Genomic DNA, 22,943 nt, shown 5'->3' on the forward strand with positions numbered 1-22,943 from the left:
CAAATTTTCCTTAGGAGCTTTGTGGACACACATAGGCTTACACATAATGCATTTCTGGTGAACAGTGAAACTCTCTGTAGACACAAAGAAAGGTAGAAACATTTAAGATGATGGTTTACAGATTCTACACAAACTTAATCCATTTTGTCCTTTGTCAGAGTTTCCCCTAGATGCCAAAGTATTGGTTTATCTTCCATGTTGTCAGCTAAGTCCAACATGCGCTTAGATTCTTTTCTTGTGAATTTGTATGTATAAAATTGAACCATAAATGTATAAGATAATATGTAAGGGATAATGTATAATGAGCCGGTGAATACTGGGAAAATAACTCCCGACAGGGGAATAGAACCCCGACGCGCAGCGGCTAATTATCAGTTAAATAAATAATGTTGTCTGCCTCTGCGAAGTGCATTAAAACCGACCGGATTCGACAACTTTTGGTGAAAGTTTTGTACTCACCCAGGCTTAGTGGACTGAACCGAGGTATAAAACTCGCGTAAAATGTCATTAAGCATGACTGCCGAGTGTGTATTCAAATCCGTCTTCTTTTGTTTTTGGCAGAGAAAGTCCGTAGGTATTCTTTTTCTTCAGCGGCATCCGTTAAAATCAGCCACTTCTGTTTGTTTTTTCCCTCGGAAGTTGTTTGACAGCTGCAGTGTTGCAGGGCAGCATCCCTAGCAACGCTGGGCTACATAGCAACTGTGTGTAATGACCGTTGCTACTAGCAGCGGTCATTACACAGTAATATCAGACCGCAGAATGCCGCTACTGACCAATCAGAATACAGCATTTAATAGAGCCGTGTAATAAATTTCTATATCCTCCCAAAGGGAAGAATTCAAATCATTTTTGGTGGTCAAATTACTTTGCTGGGTTGCCAGATTTGAACTGTGATTGGCTTGTCCGAATTGAGCCCAGCAACAAAAACTGAACATTAAGAGGAAATTAGTATATAAAATATGAAGCCTTTGTATAGCTTCATACAGATGCAAGTGCAATTTCATATTCAACTAATTTAATCCGCCATGTCTGTAGTCCTGTCTAATGAAAATTTTAAAATCTCCGTAAAACTCGAAAAAGTATTTTGACCCTCACGGCACCTCATACTTGTAGAAAGCGTCTCGTTTGGTGACGCATGTAACGTAGAGTCGTTCAATACCTCAATACTCACATTAGCGAGCTCGATCATTGTCAGGAGGATAACATGTATCACAGAATCAGATAGTCGTTATTCAAGTGTGCTCCTTCTAAAGCTATCGGTGTGTTTATTCACGCATCAACAGTCTGGACGAAAATGACGGATTTGACAGACTCCCTGACCAAAGAGGGCTGGTAGGTAGCATGGCAGCTAACGTCACTGAGCTAGCTAATTCACTGAGGTGCCAGATTGGTGTTGGCTTACAATGCTAATCATTATTAACGCTAGCCATGCGTTTCTATTAAAGTTTTGCCAGAGCACGGAGGTTTACAGAGTACACACGGTCACTTCAGGTTGTGCGGGTCGAGACAGCATTATTATGCTGCCTGAAGCGAGACTAGGCTAACTAACTGAGAGCTAGCGAGAGAAATGACGTTAACTAGCTACAGCTAATACACACTTGGCATGCCATTATCATAACGCAAACTGTTGACGCTACAGTCTGTGTTAACTGAAGAGCAATAACAACGTTACACACAGGAGTGGCCAAAGAGCGCCGACCAAAGCTAAATTCAGAAACTTGAAGCATTTTTGTGAGTCACAACCTCACAGCAACATTTATTACTAATATTACTATGTAATACTGCTGTTATATTAATCCCACCTTCGTCTTTACAACAGCCTCAATCAACATTTAACGTTAGCCCGTGTCAGTTATGTAGTTTGGTTGATGGTTTGGTCCCTACTGGAGTGTTACAGTAGGTCTCAGTGGCTAATATAATCAAACAGTAACGTTAAATTACACATGTGCATCTTCTAAATTTAGAGATATGAGATATGTAACGAGGCTACTGGGGTTGTCTTGTCTCTGGCAAATGACATAATCTGACCTAAAATGCTGAGGATTTTTTTAAGCTTTAAAAATTTTAAGCAAAACATAATAGCCACACATTTAAGTGTTACTACATAGTGAAACTATATTTACCTTATATCAAAGGTGTCTTTCACACATGGTTGCCCAGCAGGTTTCTTGTGATTTAATTGGTGTCTGTAGATGCATGCTCTCTTAGAGTTTTTGAATGTTGTTCACATGTACTTGAAACTCCTGCCAATGTCATCATCTTCCCTCTCCACCTTCATCTTACAGGTACCTTAGTGATGAAGGCATAACAGAACTGAAAGGATCTGCTGAGAAAATAACACATAATGACCTTATCCGTATTGCACTTGACGTGAGTATTAATCCTGCAAGTTTTACCTATACATTATTCCATCTTAAAGGTTTGGTGTGCAGGATTCAGTGCCATTCAGCAGTGAGGCTGCAGAATTTAATCTTAGCCCGTGTGCCAAGTGTGTAGGAGAACTACAGTGGAACTACAGCAAAAACACAAATGGCCCTATCTAGAGCCGGAGTTTAATTTATATATATATATATATATATATATATATATATATATATATATATTTTTTTTTTTTTTTAAAAAAAGATATTTTTTTGGGCAGTTTTGCCTTTAATTGATAGGAAAGTCAAGTGTGAAAGAGGGGGAGAGAGAGGGGGAATGACATGCAGCAAAGGGCCACAGGCTGGAGTCGAACCCGGACAGCTGCGGCAACAGCCTTGTACATGGCCACCGACGCCCCGTGTTTAATTAATCTTTACTGAGATACTGTAGACCAACATGGTGGACTCTTTGGACGAGGACCCGCTCTGTGTATAGATATAAGCTGTTTGCTCTAAGGTACCTTAAACACAATGATTCCTGTTTTTAGGTGGTTATTAACTAATGAAAACATTGAATTGAATATTATATACAATTTCTGTCATTAGATGCCTCTGAATCCAACATAGTTGAACCTTTACAGCAGTCTGCTCTGTATTTATGTAGCACTATGCAAGTACTGTATTCAGCTGTTATGGGAAATGGATATTAGATGTGGTAATTAGTTAGAACGTTGCTTCTCAGGTGTATACTGACGTACACAACCACCCTTCACGCTAATGAACCAGACAAGGCACAGTTGGCTGGAGCTTGGGCACACAGTTCTAAACTGGATGTTAAATTCTGCTCTCTGTGATCGTTCAGTATTTGATATATTTATGAATTTAATGAAGTAGACTTGTGTTAAAACATTTTATGGAGTCTGTTGCTAGTTATGTATGACTCACTATTGGCAGACCTTGCGTCTGATCTTTCTCTAAAGATTATCTTGCATGTTCACATCAAACTTTTTCCTTTATCCTCTTTGATCAGCCAATTAAATCTAGTCCATTGCCTGCCTCCCTAACATGATATCAGAAATGAACTTGGGGCCAAAAATGTATTTATTATCATTGCATGGAGAGACCCCATAAAACAGCATCCTTATGATTTATTATAAAAGACAATAGACAGTGCATAAACACAAATGTGGTATTAAGTAAAGAAGAACCACAAATAGTTGTAGCGCTTGACATTGAGTAAGATAGACAGTGATACTGCCTAACTGACCCGCAGTAGCAGACGACTCCAGAACACACAGTAGCTGAATTTACTGCAAAGGCCTTGACCTTTAAGTTTTGGCCAGGAGGCCTGCCAAAAGATCTCAGAATCCACTTTGACTTATTACTGCATACCTGGCTGAACCAACATGTAGCACATTAGGCTGGAGCTTGTAGAGCAGTGAAATCTTTAAACTAGTTCAAAGATTAATTTGGAGCAGTTACTGCTTTACTAACAACACAGTGATAGCCCCTTTTCCTCGACCCTGATAGAGGGCTTGTTGCCTTTTGAAAACATTCTAACATAAGTGTGTTTAGAGAAACTCAGTGAGACATCAATATAAAGAAGCAATTACTTTTTTGGACTTAATGGGGAAAATAAAAGAACTGCGTTTAGAGATATTGTTAGATGCAGTAAAACAGGATTGTAAAAAGGAAGGGTGGCAGACCCATTTGGAATTGGTGCCTTGGTGCAGCGAACAGAAATCTAACAGATGTTTGCAGTATGTAGGAAATTTGTAAACAGTTCATAATTACATATGTGGGTTACAAGGACATCTGGAATTCTATAAGGTATATTATTTTTATTTTGAGGGGGACACTGAAGGACACTTCAACCCAAAATCAAAAAATATTTTTCCTCCTACCTGTAGTGCTATTTATCTGTGAGTTGGAGACATCAGCCGTAGACATGTCTGCCTTCTCTTCAGTATGATGGAACAAGATGGTACTCAGCTTGTGGTGCCAAAAAATACATTTGAAAAACTCAACAGCAATCTCTCTTGCCAGAATTCATGACATGTTTACTCATGATAATCCACAGACCTTGTTTGGAGCAATTTTATGCAGGACCTATTTTCTTTCTTCCGAACTACACCTGCCAAGCAAATCACAGTGCAGAATGAGGTGTGCATGTACTCATCTTGCGACAGGGTGAGATGTAAACATTAATAACGTCCTACTTGGCTGAGTTGTAACGTTAGCTAGCTCAGTGATGCTAGGTGAGCTAGCAGTAGATGCTTCCTTGTGCGCTGTGATAAGGTTGGCGGGTGTCGCTCATCGAAACAATCTAGATTGACAAATAGCACCAGAAGTAAGAGGAAAAATATGTATGTTTAATATTGGGGTGAACTGTGCCTTTAAGGCAAACTCTATTGTATTATTTTACTTCATGTTGCCGGCACATTATTTGTTTCCTTTTAATGAAGCCGTATTTCATTTGCAGAGTGACCTCAGGCCCATTGGGAGGAAAGTTCTACCATCTGATATCAATAGTGGACGAACTGAGAAGGTGAGTGATAACAGAAGTTCTTTTATAGCCATTTCAATGCTACATTTATTAAACTGATGAGTCACAGTTACTGTTTTTTGGCTGGATTACAGCAAAGTGGGGGCCATCTCTTTTAAATGTGAGAGTGTTGCTGAGTCTCAGAATGAGTAAGGGATGAAGTTACACCACTGGTTGAGGTGGAGTTTAACCGTTGGCTGTTGCATTTTCATAATGAATAGGCACAATAGTGTTTTCACTGGTAATGATTTTGCCTCATCAAATCTGGTTGTTGTTGCTGTGCACTGCATTTGTTACTCCAGCTGCAAAGCTCGACCCAGAAAGCCTCATTGGAGAAAATTCAAGGCAGCTCTAAAATATTGCAGAACTTGGTGCCGTTGTTTTTTCTGTATAAATTAATATTTTCCTGTATATGTGTTATACGTGTAGGGTGTTGACACAGTTTGATGCATATGTTATAAGGGTAGTGTAGTGTAGGCGTCAGCGTAGTGAGAGAGAGATGTTGGATGCGCTCGGAGCAGACAGCTGGTGGCGATCGGAGCAGAGGAGAAATTAGCAGTAAAGCTGTCAAGCGGTGGTAAATGCGCAGTGTAGGTTTCAGTTTGTCCATGAAGAAATGCTGCAGCTAAAGTGAGCATCAACTTCGGCCCTGGGGGCAAAATAAAGTCTCCCCTGTGCTGTCCACGGTCTGGAAGCTCGAGCAGGAAAGTTATAAAGTTGTAAGCTATAAAGTTATGAGTTGGTCTGACGGAAAACAGAGCAAGATGCATCTTACACAGGCCGAGGGCATGTTCGTAATTGTCATGGGATGTAACCTAGGTCAGGTCTTTTAAATACAGTAACATTAATTATCCAGTGACCCTTTAGATGAGTAGTTTAAGACAATACATTTTGGAGAATAGCTTGATTAGGCTGTATTGTTGAATATTTTAAAGTAAAGCAATTAATTGTCTCAAATGTATCTTAACCATGTTGTATGATATGCTACTTCAGTACACTTTAAAAAAAATAATACCAGGACCACTAGACGAATATTTTAAAGCCAGACATTCACTTTATAGACACTACAACTGACTATAACAATCTGGCCACAACTGAGCACAGTGACCACACACAATCCAGCCATACACTCGGTTTCCACTTTGTCTTATCACAGCTGAAAGTCAGTGCAGGCTCAAGCTGAAATGCAGTTCTCATGGGTGCCACTAGATGGCCCTAACACACAAGACAAACCAGGACCAAAGACTTGCTTCCTTACCTGTGAAGAGCTGAGCAACTGTAAAGAAAAAAATGTTTCAAATGTTGTCAGAGGATTAAAACATGCAATTCTGTGTCAGCTTAATCCCTGTTCCCTTCAGGCTCGGAACAAGATACACACTCATGTAACTCTGGTCATCCAGTCTGCGTTATACAGTGTGTATGTCTAACAGAGCTAGTGCGATCTGAGCATCTATAATTATATTACACTACATGCAGATTATAGTAGAGCTTGTAGACTGCATTTACACCTTACATGTTTCTTTTCACCGCTCACTTGCTTTTGTTACTTCAGATTTATCAGTAATGTTATTTTGAGTAATTTTGTTGGCTGGTGACATAAGCTTTGAGGAAGTTAAAGGTGATAATCAGACAAACCAGTTCCTACAGCCCTCTGATTTGATGATAATGTCATCACTGAGGCAGCTTCTTTGTTTATATATGCATGTTATGGTGATGGTACTACTCATACATTTGATGAAGGTCGGACAGACGGAAGCACTGTTACAATATATACAATTTCAGCAGTAGGTGAGACAGTTTGCAGGAGTTCTTTGTTGTCAAGTTTTCACAGAACTGAAAATCATTATTTGAGAGGACAGATCTGATAAATGGTTTTAAATAAAGCGGTTACTGTGAATGTAAAGGTCGGAGGAGTAAGTAAACTTGTGCTGAAAAGGATATACTAAATGGCAAGAGTTCGTTTTTTATGCTTTAGAAATCATTTGGTGTAACCATTGATAAAGAGCTAGAGTTTTTACTTTTGCATTTTGCTGTTGCAGTCCTCCCCCAGATGCTGCTGATTTGCCATTTAAGCCATAATTCTTGTGTTGTCTCTCGCACATGGCCAGTTGGAAGGTCCATGTGTGCTTCAGGTGCAGAAGGTGAGGAACGTCTCGGCTCCTAAAGACCACGAGGAGTCCCAGGGCGCGCCGCGAATGCTGCGCCTACAAATGACAGATGGGCATACCACCTGTGTTGGATTGGAGTTTAAACACCTGTCTAAGATCAGGTAACTATATAACAGTTTTGTTGTATTGAGGAATATGTGAGGTTTAGAGCAGAAAACAGCATGTGGTGTATTGTAAATGCTGGGGAAGTTAATATCACAGTTGAATACTGATGGGAAACACAATGTTTTTAAGAAATAAATGACTGTAAAAAAGGTATTTCAAGTAGCTACATAGATGCAAAGCAGGGTGTCAGTCAACCAGTATCTCATGTATTCAAAACAAAATGTGTGAGATTCTGCACTCACCCTTCTCCTTCACCTCCTTGTCAACACTCTCACCCCACCACATGTCTCAATTTCCTCATTTATCTGCAATTTTCCACGTGGCGGCAGCTATCTAACAATTCCCAGCCTTAATTACATCTCCATCCCAGCAACGGTGGCCTTGGCGACTGCTGCCATGGTGACTAGCCAGTCTGTACAGGTGGAGTGGCCAGAATGTGGGCCTTGACTTCCTGATGGGAAGAGAGGAGAGAACAGAACAAATCCCCTCTTTATGAGCGGCACACACACACTGGCTGCCAACAGCGGTGGTTAGTGTTTCTTATGAAAGTGTCCGCTTTAGTGCGCGTGAGGCCATAAGTGAGTGGGCAAAGAGGGATGAGATGGATTACAGGACTGTTCAGTGTGCGAGACAGTGATACACAGAGATGACAATTAAACACCAAGTAGCAACATTGATTAGAGGGTGAATGGTGTGTGTGTATATGTGCTTGTATGTGATTGAATAGAGAAGAGAGGGAGCCCTCACTTGTGCGCTGGCTGCTATCATGAGAACAGCATCTATCCCAGAGGTTTGGAGTGAAATCCCTAATTGTTGCTTTGGCATCCGGCATCAGTGGCTGGAAATCCCTCTAAGTCCCTGTGCTTTCTTAATGAGAGAGGCAGAGGCCTTATCAGGCCTGATGAGATAGAGGGGCTTTTAATTTACCATGAGGATGGGTGAGCAGCTGGGATTATTAATAGTCTCTCCTAGCCTCGCCACCCATCCCCTGGCACAGCTCCATGTCATTTATAAAGTGGTATGGGTAAGGCAGTAGGGTGTGCAGCCTGGTATATTTCGTTATAATATCTTAAACCCGTGAATGTGTATTACATTTAACAGTTGGTTAAGCAGTTTGTATATGAGGCATCCTTGCATACATAACATTTTTATTGTTTTTTTGTTTTCCAGCCTAAATACCCCCCCTGGAACAAAGGTAAAGCTCCTTGGTACAGTCCAGGTTAAAAATGGTCTTTTGCTGCTCGATGACTCAAAAATCTCTGTCCTTGGAGGAGAGGTGGATCACATGGTGGAGAAATGGGAACTACAAAGGGTGAGAATCGATTTTGTAACGTTGGCAAGGGTGTGCATTTTGTTTGAACATATGAAAGGCCACAAAATTCTGAGCAGTCTACACTTAATTCCCTGCATTCTGGTAAATCATTATGCATCAGTTTGTTCCTTTTCTGTATCAGTTTATTGTGTAAATGTCTTTAATTTCATCAAAATAAAAGCCCTTTGCTAAGATCCTGTTTTTATTGGGGAAGACAAAAACACACGTGCTAAATATTGAGAGGGACATGTCCCCTGAATAACCCCCGCAATCTACACCAATGAATGCTGGCTCAGCAACTTTCTAAAAAAAATATGGAATCATAAGTTGGCTATCATTTTAAATCTGTTTTAAAGGCCACTACAGTCATTATTTGTGCTAATATTGTATTTTAAGAATGTTCTCCTTTTACTATTCAGAGTCTGGCCAAACACAGCAGGAGTAACATCGGAGCAGAAGGTGGACCCCCACCGTTTGTGCCATTTGGTCAGGTAAGGATAATACTAATTATGTAGTGCAAAGTCCTTTTGTGACATATACACCTGAAGAAAACAATAAACTAGAATAATGGTTCTAAAATAAATTAACAAAAATAATGCAATCAGAAAATGCAAGTTGATGGAAATCAGATTTAATTGGTGACTTAATAGAGGTTAGAGGTACTGGTACAATAACCTCACGCATATTTCTGAGGAGCCAGACTGCAGGAGTGGGCCTTGATGTTCCTTTTCTTGGCAGTCATCTCTCTGATCTTTTAGGACTAATTGCTCAGAGTCTTCATGAATCTTTAAAATGCATCACTGAATATTAATTCAGCTTTGTTGTCCTACCAGGCGTATATTTCAAACAATGCAATGACAATTTTCTACTTCTAAACTGCATGTGGTATAAGTGCTTTTGTACAGAATTAAAATAAAATGCTGTGGCTGTTGGTAGAAAAGGTGAAAGGAGAGAAGCAGGCCTCTTAAATGCAACATCAAAATGAAATAATACTTTCCAAATACACAGTTTTATCCTGTTGTCAAACAATTGGTATTTCTAAACAGTTTTAAATGTGAAAATAATAACTGCGTTCGGTTCCAAGTGCCCTCGGAAACTATTGAACCACCTTAAATTCTTCCACATTATGTGGTTTTACACATTACCACATCATTTCTCATTTTTAAAACTACTGAGCCTGAGTCAATACTCCCTTGGCAAGGATCACAGCTTCAGAGTGCGATACATCCGCATCAGCTTGACACTTGGATTTTGGGATTTTCACCCACTCTTCACTCCAGTTTTGCTCGAGCTTTGTAAAGTTGGACGAGGAGCGTTTGGGAATTATCATTCAACATTCTCTACATTTTCAGTGTACATGTGTTTCTAATGCGGGGTCAGTCCAGGACTTCATGTTGAGTGGATGTCTGTGTAGGGTTGTTGCATATAAAGATATCCTGTCCCAAGGTAAATGGCACTTTGAAGAGGATTCTCTTCAAATCTGTGCTCGCATTGTCCTCGGCTCACCTCGGATTACTGAGAGAAAGTAGAATTCAAGTTTTAGTTAGCATTTGTACATCAATTATTGCTTTAACTTAATGATGTGTAGACATGCAGTTAGCTTTGGTTTTATCTGCCTTGCTTTTCCAGAACCTACTTGCCCTGATTCAGTGCCTTGGTTAGCCTGGCTTATCTGCAGTGCTCACAGACCTTTGGGAACTATTTTCCACCAAGTAGTAAACTGTCCACAGAAAGGTCTGTGAATTATCCAGAGCAAAAAGAACATTGTCTCTGAAAAGAGACATTGCTGTTGAGGTTTTTTGAGATTTTCAAAGCTTTTAGGGCCACAAATACAATTCCATTCTCCCTCTATGAATTGGAACGGGGGCAGAAATCTCAAAACCTAGGCAAATAAAATCCAAACTATGTGCATAGCAAGGTGCCATCGGGAGTAATTAGGATAACAGGCCCTATATTAATCATGCAAGCGCAACACAACTGTTTTGGTTCATGTCGGTGCAAAAGTTAAACAGTTGTGCCAATCATGGTGACGCATGATGACAACTGCTGAACAAATGGAGCTTCAAATCATAGTATTGTCTGGGTGCAGAGCGGCACAATGGCACAAATGAGATGGTGTGGGGTTTTTAACAGTTAATCAGCGTAATCAAGTGTAATCATTACTGTAATCAATTAGTATAATCAGTTTGGTTAAGCTGTCTAAATGACCACATCTCTCCAGCGCTATTTCAGTTACAGTCCTTCTGTATCATGTTGTAAATTATCAAATGTGGTTTGGGTGAAACATGATCACTGAATTTTTTTCTCAAAGTTGGAAAGCAGGCTGTGACGCACAGGATTAATGAGCTCTGGTAATCCTATGTCCTGCGTAAAAGCCAAAATACCGAATCTTAACGGACCTGCTGGTTTGTGCAGAGGTGTGTGTGGTTACTTTGTAACAGCAGGGTGTCATTTGCATGTGATTTAATGAAGGTAAACACCGCGGATGGTCGTGCGTACCGGCACTTCTTAAAGGGGAGCCTGCAGATTCATCAACATAACTGTCCTGCTCCCTTCACATGGCTGCAGAGATTTACTGCTGGTAAATCAGTCAGTCGTTAAATGTAAAGTTCTGATGCCAATTTAGAAGCACCTACTGGCTGGGGAGTGTTGGATTTGTGGTTGTGAGACTATAGTCAATGCAAAGGCTGAGACCCAATGCCCACTGAAATTCCAACAACTCGCTTTGCGCTGCCTCATTTGAGCAAACCTGCTGGTGATCTAACCTCTCAGCACCTCATACATTTAGCATGTAATCGCTAATAACTCATTAACAAGTTTTCCACTTTTGCCTCATACTGGTGCCTTTCCTTCTCTATTACTCTTGCTGCTCAGCAAGTTCCCCTCTCTTTTCTGCAATTAAGTCACCTCTGGTTTTATATTCGTGCTGCCTATCACTTACCATGGTGAACCTACTAAGCACGGGTCATTACTCCAGTCAGGCGCTCACTTCCGTATAATCACTTCCCACAATCATGAAACAGCTGCAGGAAGTGTTGAGTTTCCATCTCATTCGTTCCAAGTCACTGTTAATGATATAATACAGGGCTGCAGTTGAGTTTCAAACCATTAACTGTGAGCTGGTTGCTACGACAAAACCTTAGAGTGTAACTAAAACACTGCGGATGACTTCATTATAGCGCTAATGTTATTCCACAAATCTTCAAATTGTCAAGTCCATTGATTCTTTTCTCAAGGAACACTACATAATAGAGGAGGATCTTTGAGAACATGTTCTTCTCTGTTTGCTCCCTGTAGAAGTGCGCGAGGAAGGATGAAGTAGACAGCAGGGAACTGGATCAGAGGAAGACCCTGCAGTCTCAAAGTGTGGTCAAGAGTACTGACGAGAATGATGAATTTGAGAAGCAGCGGACAGCAGCTATTGCTGAGGTGGCCAAGACCAAAGAGGTGTGTGAACCCTTACCATGGGGCTTTTCTACATCTTATTTATCACTAGCTACTTGATTATTTTATAGAGCTACTGTACATTTCTTAGCTTTGTCTCACAGTATATCATGTATCCCAGACTCTATCAGTCTATTATAAAACACTATGATTGTCTGAGGCAACAAATTGTAATAACATCCTAAGTCAAACCGATTCTGAGTGTTAAACGTTGGACATTTGATCTCAGGACCACTCCTTTTCCAAAATTAACTGATTTTGCTGTTTCTCTTATCGATTGCACATTTTGCACAAACTCTTTTATTTGGCCTCCATTTAAAAAATACATGCCCCTTATTGACATTCATCTTAACCTTGATTGCTTTTGACATTCGAGTAACTCCTCAAATTAATAATTTACTGTTTTGTCCAACCCTGCAGCTCTATTGATTTCCATGTTCTTTTACTTGTTAGGGTCCGCGTACGTTTGGAGGTGGAGGAAATGCAGGCAGTAATTTATCCAGCACTGCTTCCTCCTCCCGGAGCCGAGACTCATACCAGCAGAGGAGACGAGAAGACAGGGTTGAAAGAGCCGAAAGCAGACAAGATGGAAACTACCGGGAGCTGGTGAGGAGAGAAACAAGTCGGTCCTGAACTTGTAAAACAAGGCTGTTAGTTATTTAGTTGTGAAAGTCCACCTGTGTTGAAATGATTTTACCTCACATTAACAAAGCCTCCATTCATTGTAACAAAGCAATTTAAAGGCTGGAACTCGTCCTGTGTTCCTCTTTGGTTTTCTTTAGTCAGGATTGAAGTCTTATTTCATGGCTCATAGACTGGGTGAGGCATTGATTATGATATTGTGGAAATCTAAATGAATTGGAGGCTTGGCTGGTTTTCCAATCAAGTGGCAGTCCATTTGTCTGGCTTTTGTGTTGTGACCCGCCAGTTTGTAGGCAGAACCCAGCCAGCTTTGGGATGAACATATAAATAGGATGGAACAGGATATTACTGGGTTTGGCTTGGGGATGTGTTAATGATGTTTTGTCACCGGGATGCACACTAATCCAACCTAAAACGAAATTCAAAGTGATACCCATGTCTGGTCCACTTAAAAAGAGAAGTTCTTTGTATTCTCTCTCCTTGTCCTTTAAATCCATTTACTCTGCACCTTACATCTGTGTCCTGTGTTACCAAACAACCATTATCCATCCACATGTCTTTTCCCCGAACATTTTACAACTTCTCCATACATTTTTTTTTTCTTTTCGTAACGTCTCTTATTATATTATCCACATTTGTGTAGGTGGATGAGCGTGCCCTGAGAGACATCATGGAGATGGGCTTTAACAGGGAGGCTGCTCGGCAGGCTCTAATGGATAATAACAACAACCTTGAAGTGGCACTAAACAGCTTACTAACTGGATCTTCTGGTAGCAGACCTGGCCCTGTGGTAGCTGAATCTAACAAGCTGCAACCCAGAGGTTCGTACGCACACGCACATATCCCATAACACACCCGTTGCCGGGTTGAGAAAAACACCCCAGTAGCCTGAAGTGCTTGAAAACCATGAGGTCAGGGGAGTGCTGTGGAAGTCCTTTTAAATGCAGTGAAAATCACCTTCAGCCTAGTTAAAGGTCTACATTGGCGTTTTCCTTGTTTTAGTCCATTTACCGCAAATTGCATACACACTTTTACTACAGACTATTTTCCCCAGCACAGTAAGGTTTCAGATGGATATTATACTTTACCTGCAGTCATTGTTTTTTATTTGTTTCGGTACTGAAAACCAACTTACAGCAACTCGAAACTTTTTTCCACTACACTGAACTACCTCCTGCCTTTTTTCCCCCCACCATGTGGTACAACAACTGCAAGCGGAGACTGTTTTTATTGTTGCTGCATACATCGATCCCCTGAGCTCCTCTCAGCCACACAACATTAACCTTTCCAAATTCATGTAATTTTTAAGGAGTGTATATGTGTTCCTGTGCTGTTTCTTCAGATGGAATCAGGTTTAAAACACAAACACATATTCGCATACACCCAGACACGCAGAGCCTTGTCACACATACTTTGGATATAGACACCCAGGGCTAGAAGGCATACACATTCAAAGATCCACTGTCATTGATCCAGGCGTTCCTAATTGGGTCTACATAATCTCTTCTTGTTCTTTGCTTCTTCTCAGCCAGAGGAAGAGGAAGAGGCAGGTCCAGAAATGAAGATGAGGAGGAGGGAGCAGGAGGAAGGCCATCTGGACCGAGCACTCTTTTTGACTTTCTCGAATCCAAAATGGGAGTTTTCTCCATTGACGGTGGGTGAAATGGTCTCGGTACCTCCTTTGGTCCATCATGCTTTAAGTTTTTACTTTATTTAGCTGATGAAAAAAAAGCACATTCGATGATATTTAAATGTGGGTGATGTTTGTATAGTTTTCCAAGCCAGTTCTTTGGTAAGAATGTACTAATTAATAACAGTACGCCAACATGGACAGAGTCACGATTAGTTTCAGGCAGATGGCTATCTGGCTATCAGCAGCTGAAGAGAATTAAGTCATGTTCTCTAAATGCCTGGAATCAGTGCTGGCGTGGAGGACCAATGCAATGCTGGGCTGTAGTTGAAAGCGGGCATGAACAAACTTTTTATATGTATTATGTTAAATTGTGTGTGGCCACGGATGACATGGTTTGGTGATTCTATTAATGATATTTTGATCATTTATGTGGTGCTGTTCCCTTTATTCTTTTGTTAAGTGTTTTATGGGTCTTTAATCTTCATTGAATAACGACGTGTTGCACATGATAATGTGGTTTTGTCAATATTCCTTGTATTATGTATCTCACTGTTGTTTCGCCCTGGTTTTTTATTAAACTGCTCTTTTTTTGGTTTGTTCTCTCAGAGCCAAAGAGCCAGGCACCTCAGAGACACCATGACAGTAGAGTGAATTTCTCCAACTCCGACTATTACTCCAAAGACACATCTCAGAACAAGTTCTCGTCACATAATGACCACAGGCAACAAAGGAATGACAGACCACCTCGCTTCCACAGGGACTTTGATTTTCCTAAACCCGGCCAGGAGCCTCTCTCTAACTGTACAACCTCTCAGACATCAGCTCAATCCCAGCAGTGGAGGAGCCAGGAGAGGTGGTCACGAGGCACATCAGATAGGTTGCAAAATGACAGGAGAGAGATGAGAGATGAGCAGATTTTCCCTTCATCTTTCTCTGCTACTTTCACACAATCAAAAGAACCTCAGCAGCAGATGGAGTTTAGCGGATCTTACCACCAACGATCCAGAAATGGAGATGGAGGTGGGAACGTGTCTGGACCATCGAACAGGAGAGGGGTAAGGGACAACGCACCTAAAGTGACTGATTCTGTAGGAAGTGAGCCTGAAGGAAGAGGAAATAGTAAACGCACGGACAGAATTGAAGAACCCAACAACAGCAGGAGGAAGGGGAAGACTGACCGGCCAAACTCAGAGCACTTTGACCGACAAAGGGACAGCGGGCCACCCAACTTTAACATGAGGGGAGGAAGTGCCCCCCAAGAAGTGGGGCTATCGCGGGATTGTCGAATCATGACAGGGGATCCGTCTCATTTCCAAAATGGAGATATGGAACACAAAAGGACTGGGCCAATCAAGCCAACAAACCCATCGTGTCCCCCGAACAGGGAGCAGCCCCCCAAGAAAAACACCACTAATAACCCAGGGCCTAAAAGAAGGTCAGGACAAGGCAAAGGTCAAGGTCCCCGAGGACCAGAGAAAAGTCATTTTGTGGAACATGCTTGGAAACCTGGAGACCAGTGCCTGGCGCTGTACTGGGAAGATGGCAAGGTATGTAATTACTGGATTGATAACAGAACTGATGATAAAAATCAATTGCATAAATACACATATGAGCTCAATAATGTGACATATTAACTGTCACAGTGACTACTACAAATTAGACAACTAAGACCCTAAAGTGTGACATTTCCATTAACAAATCTGTTACCGTGACAATTCACTGGTGTGCTCTTTGTTTGTCTAAAAGTTTGTTTGACAATTACCATGTTAAAAAATTATTAGTGCTACTGAGGCTTGTTTTCTGTCATTCAGAGTGTCTACAGTGTTTTAGATTTGTTTGTCAAGTCGCTGTTAATTGATGTCAATTTGTCTCGTCTTGACATGTGGAAACGTTTGTATCAAAATAATTAGATTTCTCTTTGTTTCTGTGTGTGTGTGTGTGTGTGTGTGTGTGTGTGTGTGTGCTCTCTCGAAGTTCTACCATGCCAGAATAGATGCTGTGCATCCATCAGGCTCCACGGCTGTGGTTGTATTTAGTGACTATGGAAACTGCGAAGAGGTCCTGCTGCATAACATCAAACCCGTTTCTGCTGATGCGTTGGTAAGGAGATTGAAAACATAGTAATAATTTAGTGATCATCATTGTTAAGATCAGAATGTGGTGGTTGGTACTACGTGGAAGCAACTAATCAAACTGTATTCAAGCGGGTTAAGAAAAATGAAAATGTGAATGACATCCTAATCTGATTACCCACAGTAACATCACAACCATATCAAATGTCCAATGGCAGGAGGAAGACGATGGTTACTATGACAGTTCGCTTGAGTTTCGCCGTGGGGGTGATGGACAACCTAGACGCACTAGACCCACACAGCAGTATTACCAGCCACCTAGGGCACGAGACTGATGTGTCTGCGTTTACACTGGCAGGTAAAAAAATATGATTTTTTTGCCCAGTGGTTGTGTGAACAATGTGTGAACATTGTTAATATTTTTACATGGAAAATTTGTATCCATAACACTTTTCATCATGGTGGAAGTCTGGAATATGTAGGCATTTTTGTAACCTAGTCTGTTGCATAATTACCTATGTATTAAAAAATGTTTGCCAACCACAGCTCAAATTTATATGTAGAGATTTACCTTGTATAATTGTATACAATGAATTGTGTAGAAGAACATGAACAATGTCTGCAGCAGTTGTGATCTTACAAGACGCCCAGAAATGCAAGGTTAATTTTGTAAATGTATTTAATATTTTTCTTTCTCTTCGCCCATCTGTGTGCTCGTCCCACATCCTTCCATGACAGAGATTATGTCACTTTCTGCAACAATCCAGAGTGCTTCCTGAATTTTTAAGTGTCCACACATCGCCAGGACATATCGAACTTTTCAAAGGGCTTGGACATAATGCAAAAATAAAAGAAATACTGACATGGGCACCTGTTGATTTTTGTTAAGGACATATCTACTGTATATGTTGTGAAGATTTGTTAAATGGATGCTTAAAATAAACAATTATTATAGTATGTAGCCGATTTGTTGTTTTAATGTGTTTTATTTTTAATTATGCTGAATAAACTGATCCAGAGCAGATTTAGAAACCTCTCAAAGGTCATTGGTTTCATTTTTAATCCGTAGTAATGATTATCAGGTGGTTTTAGAGTTCTTGTCTCATAGCTTACCTCTGTCACATAGATAGGCATGGGCACTATGAGTCCATAGCGAGCAGCTGAAGCTCATTTGTCGTGTTCTGTGAAGCAAATCCAGTGGGTAAGACAATCTCTTCCCCCTGTAATAGAGACGGTTACACTGCAGAGATATCATTTTGCACAATACAAAAGGGACTGTACCTAGCTCTTCCAGCACTGCACACACACACACGCCGTGCTGGCTGTTTATCGGCCTGTGCTGTGCGAAAGACAAGTTTTACACATCAAGAAATAATCTCCACCTCGGCTCCAATTTCACTCGTACCAGCAGTGGGAGACAAATGGACAATGCAGGAGGGTTCAGCGGAGAGGTCGTCGCGCTACTCTGTATCATTGGTCTAAAGGATTTGCTTTATATTCCAACTGAGGCGCTAAGCGAGCATAGATGAATAATTAACGGCTGGTAATATGGAAACCTACCCGTCGGGGGAGGAACTGAAAGTGAAGCTCTTGAGAGTGTTCCTGGGGGCTGATCGTGACACGCTGGCCAGATAATCATAAAGGATTGATTTTGAATCAGATAAACTGATGTTTTTGGTTGAAGAGTTAAGTCCATTTCATTTAGAATAGTTTTCTTTTGGCCTTGTGAAATGTCAGGCAAGAAAAATATTAGGCAGAAGCTCTGTGGTCCCTTAAGTCATTAGAGTCAATAAATGTAAGGTTATTATGAGTGTGCAAATGTTGATGTTGTGGATTAAAGGGTCAGTTTTTTTCACAGTTATCACTTGATAAATGTAAACAGATTCTTATCAAATAAAAATCCTTATGCAGCTGCTGTATGAAGGAGACAAACTTAAGTAACAATAACACTTTAACAAGGGTTGGAGCAGGTTATATTTTTGTAAATGAGAGGTGTTTCCTGCATATAAGATTTGTTAAAGAGAGTTTCAGAGGAAAACTTACCCAAAACACTTTTCAAGATGTGAGTACTCAATATGTGGGTCGTGGTCTCCTCATGAAGCAACCATTAACGCTGAATAAGTGATCCACTGTAATTGAAGTGTAATGTTGGAGTGACCTGCTGGTTTGTTCCTTATAAAGAAAGTGAAAGACTATGAAAGCTGGCAGGACAGATTAGATTACATCTTGTTTTTCATGTTTATGTAACAGCACAGTCGATGCAATCTTGATGCTGCGATCAGAGTAAATCTAAAGCTTCAAATACTGTGCATGTTTTCCCGTTACTGGCCCTCTGTGGTTAGATGTGATCTCAGTTATACAGTATTCAAACAATCTTGGCTTATGATTGGATTTTACATGAAAGGATTTACAGCAGTGTCTCACTTTTTAATGTTTGGGCTTAACGTGTTTTAATACGGCCATCTTCAGTTTGATTGTGTTTCTGTTTGTATTGGATTATAAGCGGGTGGCACGACTGCTCAGTGTGAGCACCATCACCTCACAGCAAAAAGGGCATGGATTCAGAAAACGAGAATGTTCATCCAACAGTCCAATATGATGGGCAAAGCAGTGCTTTTCAGTTTACTGACTCACTCAAATCTGTTAAATAAAAAGGTTCTTTACTGATTAATTCAGTGCTTGACCGGAGCTCAGGCTGCAAGTTTCCAAACTTAAAGCAGAAGATTGGAAAAACATTGCCTGGTCTGATGAGTCTCAATTTCTGCTGCCACATTCAGGTGGTAGGGTCAGAATTTGGTGTAAACAACATGAAAGCATGGATCCATCCTGCCTTGTATCAGCTGTTCAGGCTGGTGGTGGTGGTGTAATGGTGTGGGGGATATTTTCTTGGCACACTCTGGGCCCCTTAGTACCAACTGAGCATGGTTTAAACACCACAGCCTACCTGAGTATTGTTGCTGACCGTGTCCATCCCTTTATGACCACAGTGTACCCATCTTCTGATGGCTACTTCCAGCAGTCACCAGATCCCAATCCAGTATCCATCATGGAAGTGCAGCCGACAAATCTGCAGTAACTGCATGATGCTATCATGTCAATAAGTGGGTGTTAATGTGAGTGCATGCCCAATAATTATAATTAGGGATGCACAAAAATAACGGCACGTCATCAGCATAAGCGGATATTGGCTTTAAAATGAAATATCAGGATCAGCCAACATGCTTTTTGCATAATCTTGCTCAGCAGATAACATTAACTATGTTGACCATCTTAGTATAACATGTTAGCATGCTAATATTAATTTATTAGAACACAAAGTACAGCACAGGCTGCAATTACATTCGTTTTGTAAGAGCAGTCATTAAATAAAGAACTGGAAAAATTGAGGTTTTGACCTCATAATAGAGTTAGATGAAAAGTCTGAATTACCCCTGTGAATGTCTGTACCGAATTTCAGAGGCAATCTATCCAATAGTCGTTAAAGTTTTGGACCCAAAACCACAAATGCGAACCTCATGGTGGTGCTAGAGGAAAAGTGAGGGTACCACCAAAGTCATTCACGTTCATCCTCTGTGGAACATAAATGTCTGTACAAAATGATATGGCAATCCACCCAATGGTTAGATCAAAGTGAAGCACCAACCGGCTGACATCCCCAGAGCCTTGCCCCTCGCATGGTTAAAAACAATTGTTCTTGAAACATTGCCTTCTCTAGGCCTCTCTCAGCCTGCAACCTGATAACCTTCAGCGGCAGGAGGAATGCTTTTCTCTCCTCGAGAGGGAACAACCTTCTTTCCCACATTAACATCCCCTTTGCTCTGCCCCTTCGTTTCCCACCTGCTCGCCTCTCCTCATGTCCCCATTCACAGCTGTTGGCCATTATCTTTCTGCTTACCTGACCCCTCACCCTCCGGCTCCCCACCATGGTACCTTTGTGGCAGAGACATCTGAACCCTGTGATCTTGTTAAATGTGCCCTTTCTTACATAATTTCTACATCGGCCTAAACAACCCAATCCTTTCTCTCGTTCTCATGGAGGGGGGAAAAAGGAGACCTGAATGGAGGTTACATGAAATGTAACTGGCCCAGAGAGCAAATTTCTTTGCTAGCATATTTAGTTCCTGGTGAAACAGAGAGGCGGGTTGCTGCAGGAATGAAATTTAATGCACTACCTTTTATCAGAAGGCCTTTTTAATTGGACAGATCAGCTCCAGCCATCATACAGTCATTTAAGAGATTTGAATCATGGGTTAATTCACTCTATTCTGGCTTTTCTAGCTTCCTGTAACACTTACAGTACACCTGTAATCAATGGAAGAACAGCAATTCAAATTGTTTCTCTTTCAAAGCAAAATATGCACTGTGCAAAGAGAATATGATCCTTGAGATAGATGTTGTCATATGTATATTTTAGCACTTACACTAACATCTCATCATTTCTCCTCAAGCAGACATTAAAAGGAATACTGTCTTGATTCCAGTACTTGGTTGCTTCGTACAAAGAAGACACACAAGGAGGAAATGGCAGCTTTAACTTCTCTTGAAATGATTAAAATCCCAGGAAATTGTCAACACGGGATATTGAAGGGCTTCAAGTCTCTAGAATGGTCTATTTGCACGGTGATGGGTTGTTCTCTGTTTCTGAGTTGTGGAAGGCTCGGGGGGTTGTTGTTTGCATGTGAATCCAAGAATTTAAAGTCAAACCACCATCTGGTAGATGGCAACACCACTAACATGCAAAACAACTGCCTTCATGTGTGTGCTTTGTTGGGATCTCTAGGCAAATGTAATTTGTATTGCAAAGCCTAGCGCTTACTCACATGGGTGAAATTATAACAGCCGTGTTGGAGGAGACACTTCCAGCCTTTGCATATGATCTACCACCATGTTTCTGGATGCAGAGTGCGGTATTATATCGGATGTAAATTTGGTTTTAGGCATGATAGGCTTTGTGTTTTATAAGCTATGGAAAACAGGATTTTTAGCTTTACATTGCTGTGACAAATGGTTGTTGTATACAGGCTGTAGTCACAGTATATAATGCCATTTAATCAAGGTTTAAGGCATGGGTGGATTACTAAACAGGCCCACCAGGCACAGGCTCAGGGGCCTAAAGTGTCAGAGGGCCACCTGGCCTTTACTTGCAAAATGTCAAATGTCAAATGAGAACTTACTGATGAGGGAGACTCAAAATGACCACAGGGAAACACCAAATGACCACATGGAGTTGCAAAGGAACTGCAAAGAGACACGACAAAAAGGACCAAAACAACCACAAAGTGACACAAAATGACCTCACAGAGACACAAAATGACTACATAGAGACTCAAAACAGCAACATAAAAAGACACAAAATTAGCTCAAACAACCACCAAGAGACACAAAATGACAAAAAAGATGCATAATGACTACAAAGTCTGTGTGTCTTGCTCCTGTGTAGGAAAGGTGGTGGGGCTTTTTGCATATCTGTGCCCAGGAGGTCACTGTCTCATAATCTACCCATGGTTGTGGGTGAACAATGATGAGTGAGAAAATTTCTTGCTACTTTATATTGGGTATGGATCACTCTTGTCAGCTAAGAACAGGAAACTGAGGCTGCAATTAGCACAGGCTCACCAAAACTGGACAATAGAAGATTGGAAAAATGTTGCCTGGTCTGATGCGTCTGGATTTCTGCTGCCACATTCAGATGGTAGGGTCAGAATTTGGCATAAACAACATGAAAGCATGGATCCATCAACGGTTCAGCCTGGTGGTGGTGGTGTAATGGTGTGGGGGGTATTTTCTAGGCACACTTTGGGCCCCTTAGTACCAACTGAGCATGGTTTAAACACCACAGCCTACCTGAGTATTGTTGCTGACCGTGTCCATCCGTTTATGACCACAGTGTACCCATCTTCTGATGGCTACTTCCAGCAGGGTAACGCACCATGTCACAAAGCTCATATCATCACAAACTGGTTTCTTGAACATGACAATGAGTTCACTGTACTCCAATGGCCTCCACAGTCACCAGATCTCAATCCAATAGAGCACCTTTGGGATGTGGTGGAACAGGAGATTCACATCATGGATGTGCAGCCGACAAATCTGCAGCAACTGTGTGATGCTATCATGTCAATATGGACCAAAATCTATGAGGAATGTTTCCAGCACCCTGTTGAATCAAAGCCACGAAGAATTAAGCCAGTTCTGAGTACACTGGGTACAAGGAAGGTGTACCTAATAAAGTGGCCACTGAGCGTTTAGTTCTCTTTTCCATAAATATTACAGAACAGACACAATTATTAGCCCAGTAGAGATGATCATATTACTTTATGCAACCAGTCACACCACTCATTTGATCAGCTTAACTGACGCATTCATGCAACAATCCTTACACCAAAAAAGAAAAAAGAACATTTGGCTGAGCCGCAAACTTCAGTGTTATTACTTCAACTGCAGTTGAGAGGCTCAACACTTAATGAGCAAGATAGGTGCTGCTTGTCAGTGGTAATGGCTGTTTTCAGTGTGCAGCAGACCGTGGCCTACATGGGTCATTCTTCAAACATCCTGCCAGCATTTGTTGCCAAGCACCCCTTGTGTTACTCATAACACATGACAATATAATGGTCAAATGGGGCCAGTTAGCTGGACCACAGACAGTATGGACTAAGGGTGAA

At 41.1% G+C, this 22,943-nt stretch overlaps 1 protein-coding gene across 3 annotated transcripts; it reads left to right on the forward strand.

Moving 5' to 3' along the window:
• The first annotated feature begins 1,123 nt into the window (after positions 1-1,123).
• Positions 1,124-17,242, forward strand: tdrd3 (tudor domain containing 3). Of its 3 annotated transcripts, none has more exons than XR_013493289.1 (14): positions 1,124-1,332; positions 2,286-2,370; positions 4,843-4,908; positions 7,014-7,174; positions 8,349-8,490; positions 8,910-8,981; positions 11,788-11,937; positions 12,388-12,540; positions 13,220-13,397; positions 14,105-14,230; positions 14,816-15,756; positions 16,184-16,309; positions 16,466-16,639; positions 17,020-17,242. XR_013493289.1 is itself a non-coding variant. In XM_033617105.2 (14 exons), exons 1-13 carry the CDS (start codon positions 1,295-1,297, stop codon positions 16,614-16,616), a joined length of 2,355 nt encoding a protein of 784 aa, XP_033472996.1. In that variant the 5' UTR covers positions 1,124-1,294; the 3' UTR covers positions 16,617-16,639; positions 17,020-17,242. The 3 variants fall into 3 exon arrangements, 2 of the variants coding, with proteins under 2 accessions (XP_033472996.1, XP_033473075.1); XM_033617105.2 differs by having other exon boundaries at positions 16,500-16,639; XM_033617184.2 differs by having other exon boundaries at positions 16,466-17,242.
• Positions 17,243-22,943: the final 5,701 nt, after the last annotated feature.

This window comes from Epinephelus lanceolatus, chromosome 2 (assembly GCF_041903045.1).
Source record: "Epinephelus lanceolatus isolate andai-2023 chromosome 2, ASM4190304v1, whole genome shotgun sequence".
NCBI classification, from domain to species: Eukaryota; Metazoa; Chordata; class Actinopteri; order Perciformes; family Serranidae; genus Epinephelus; species Epinephelus lanceolatus.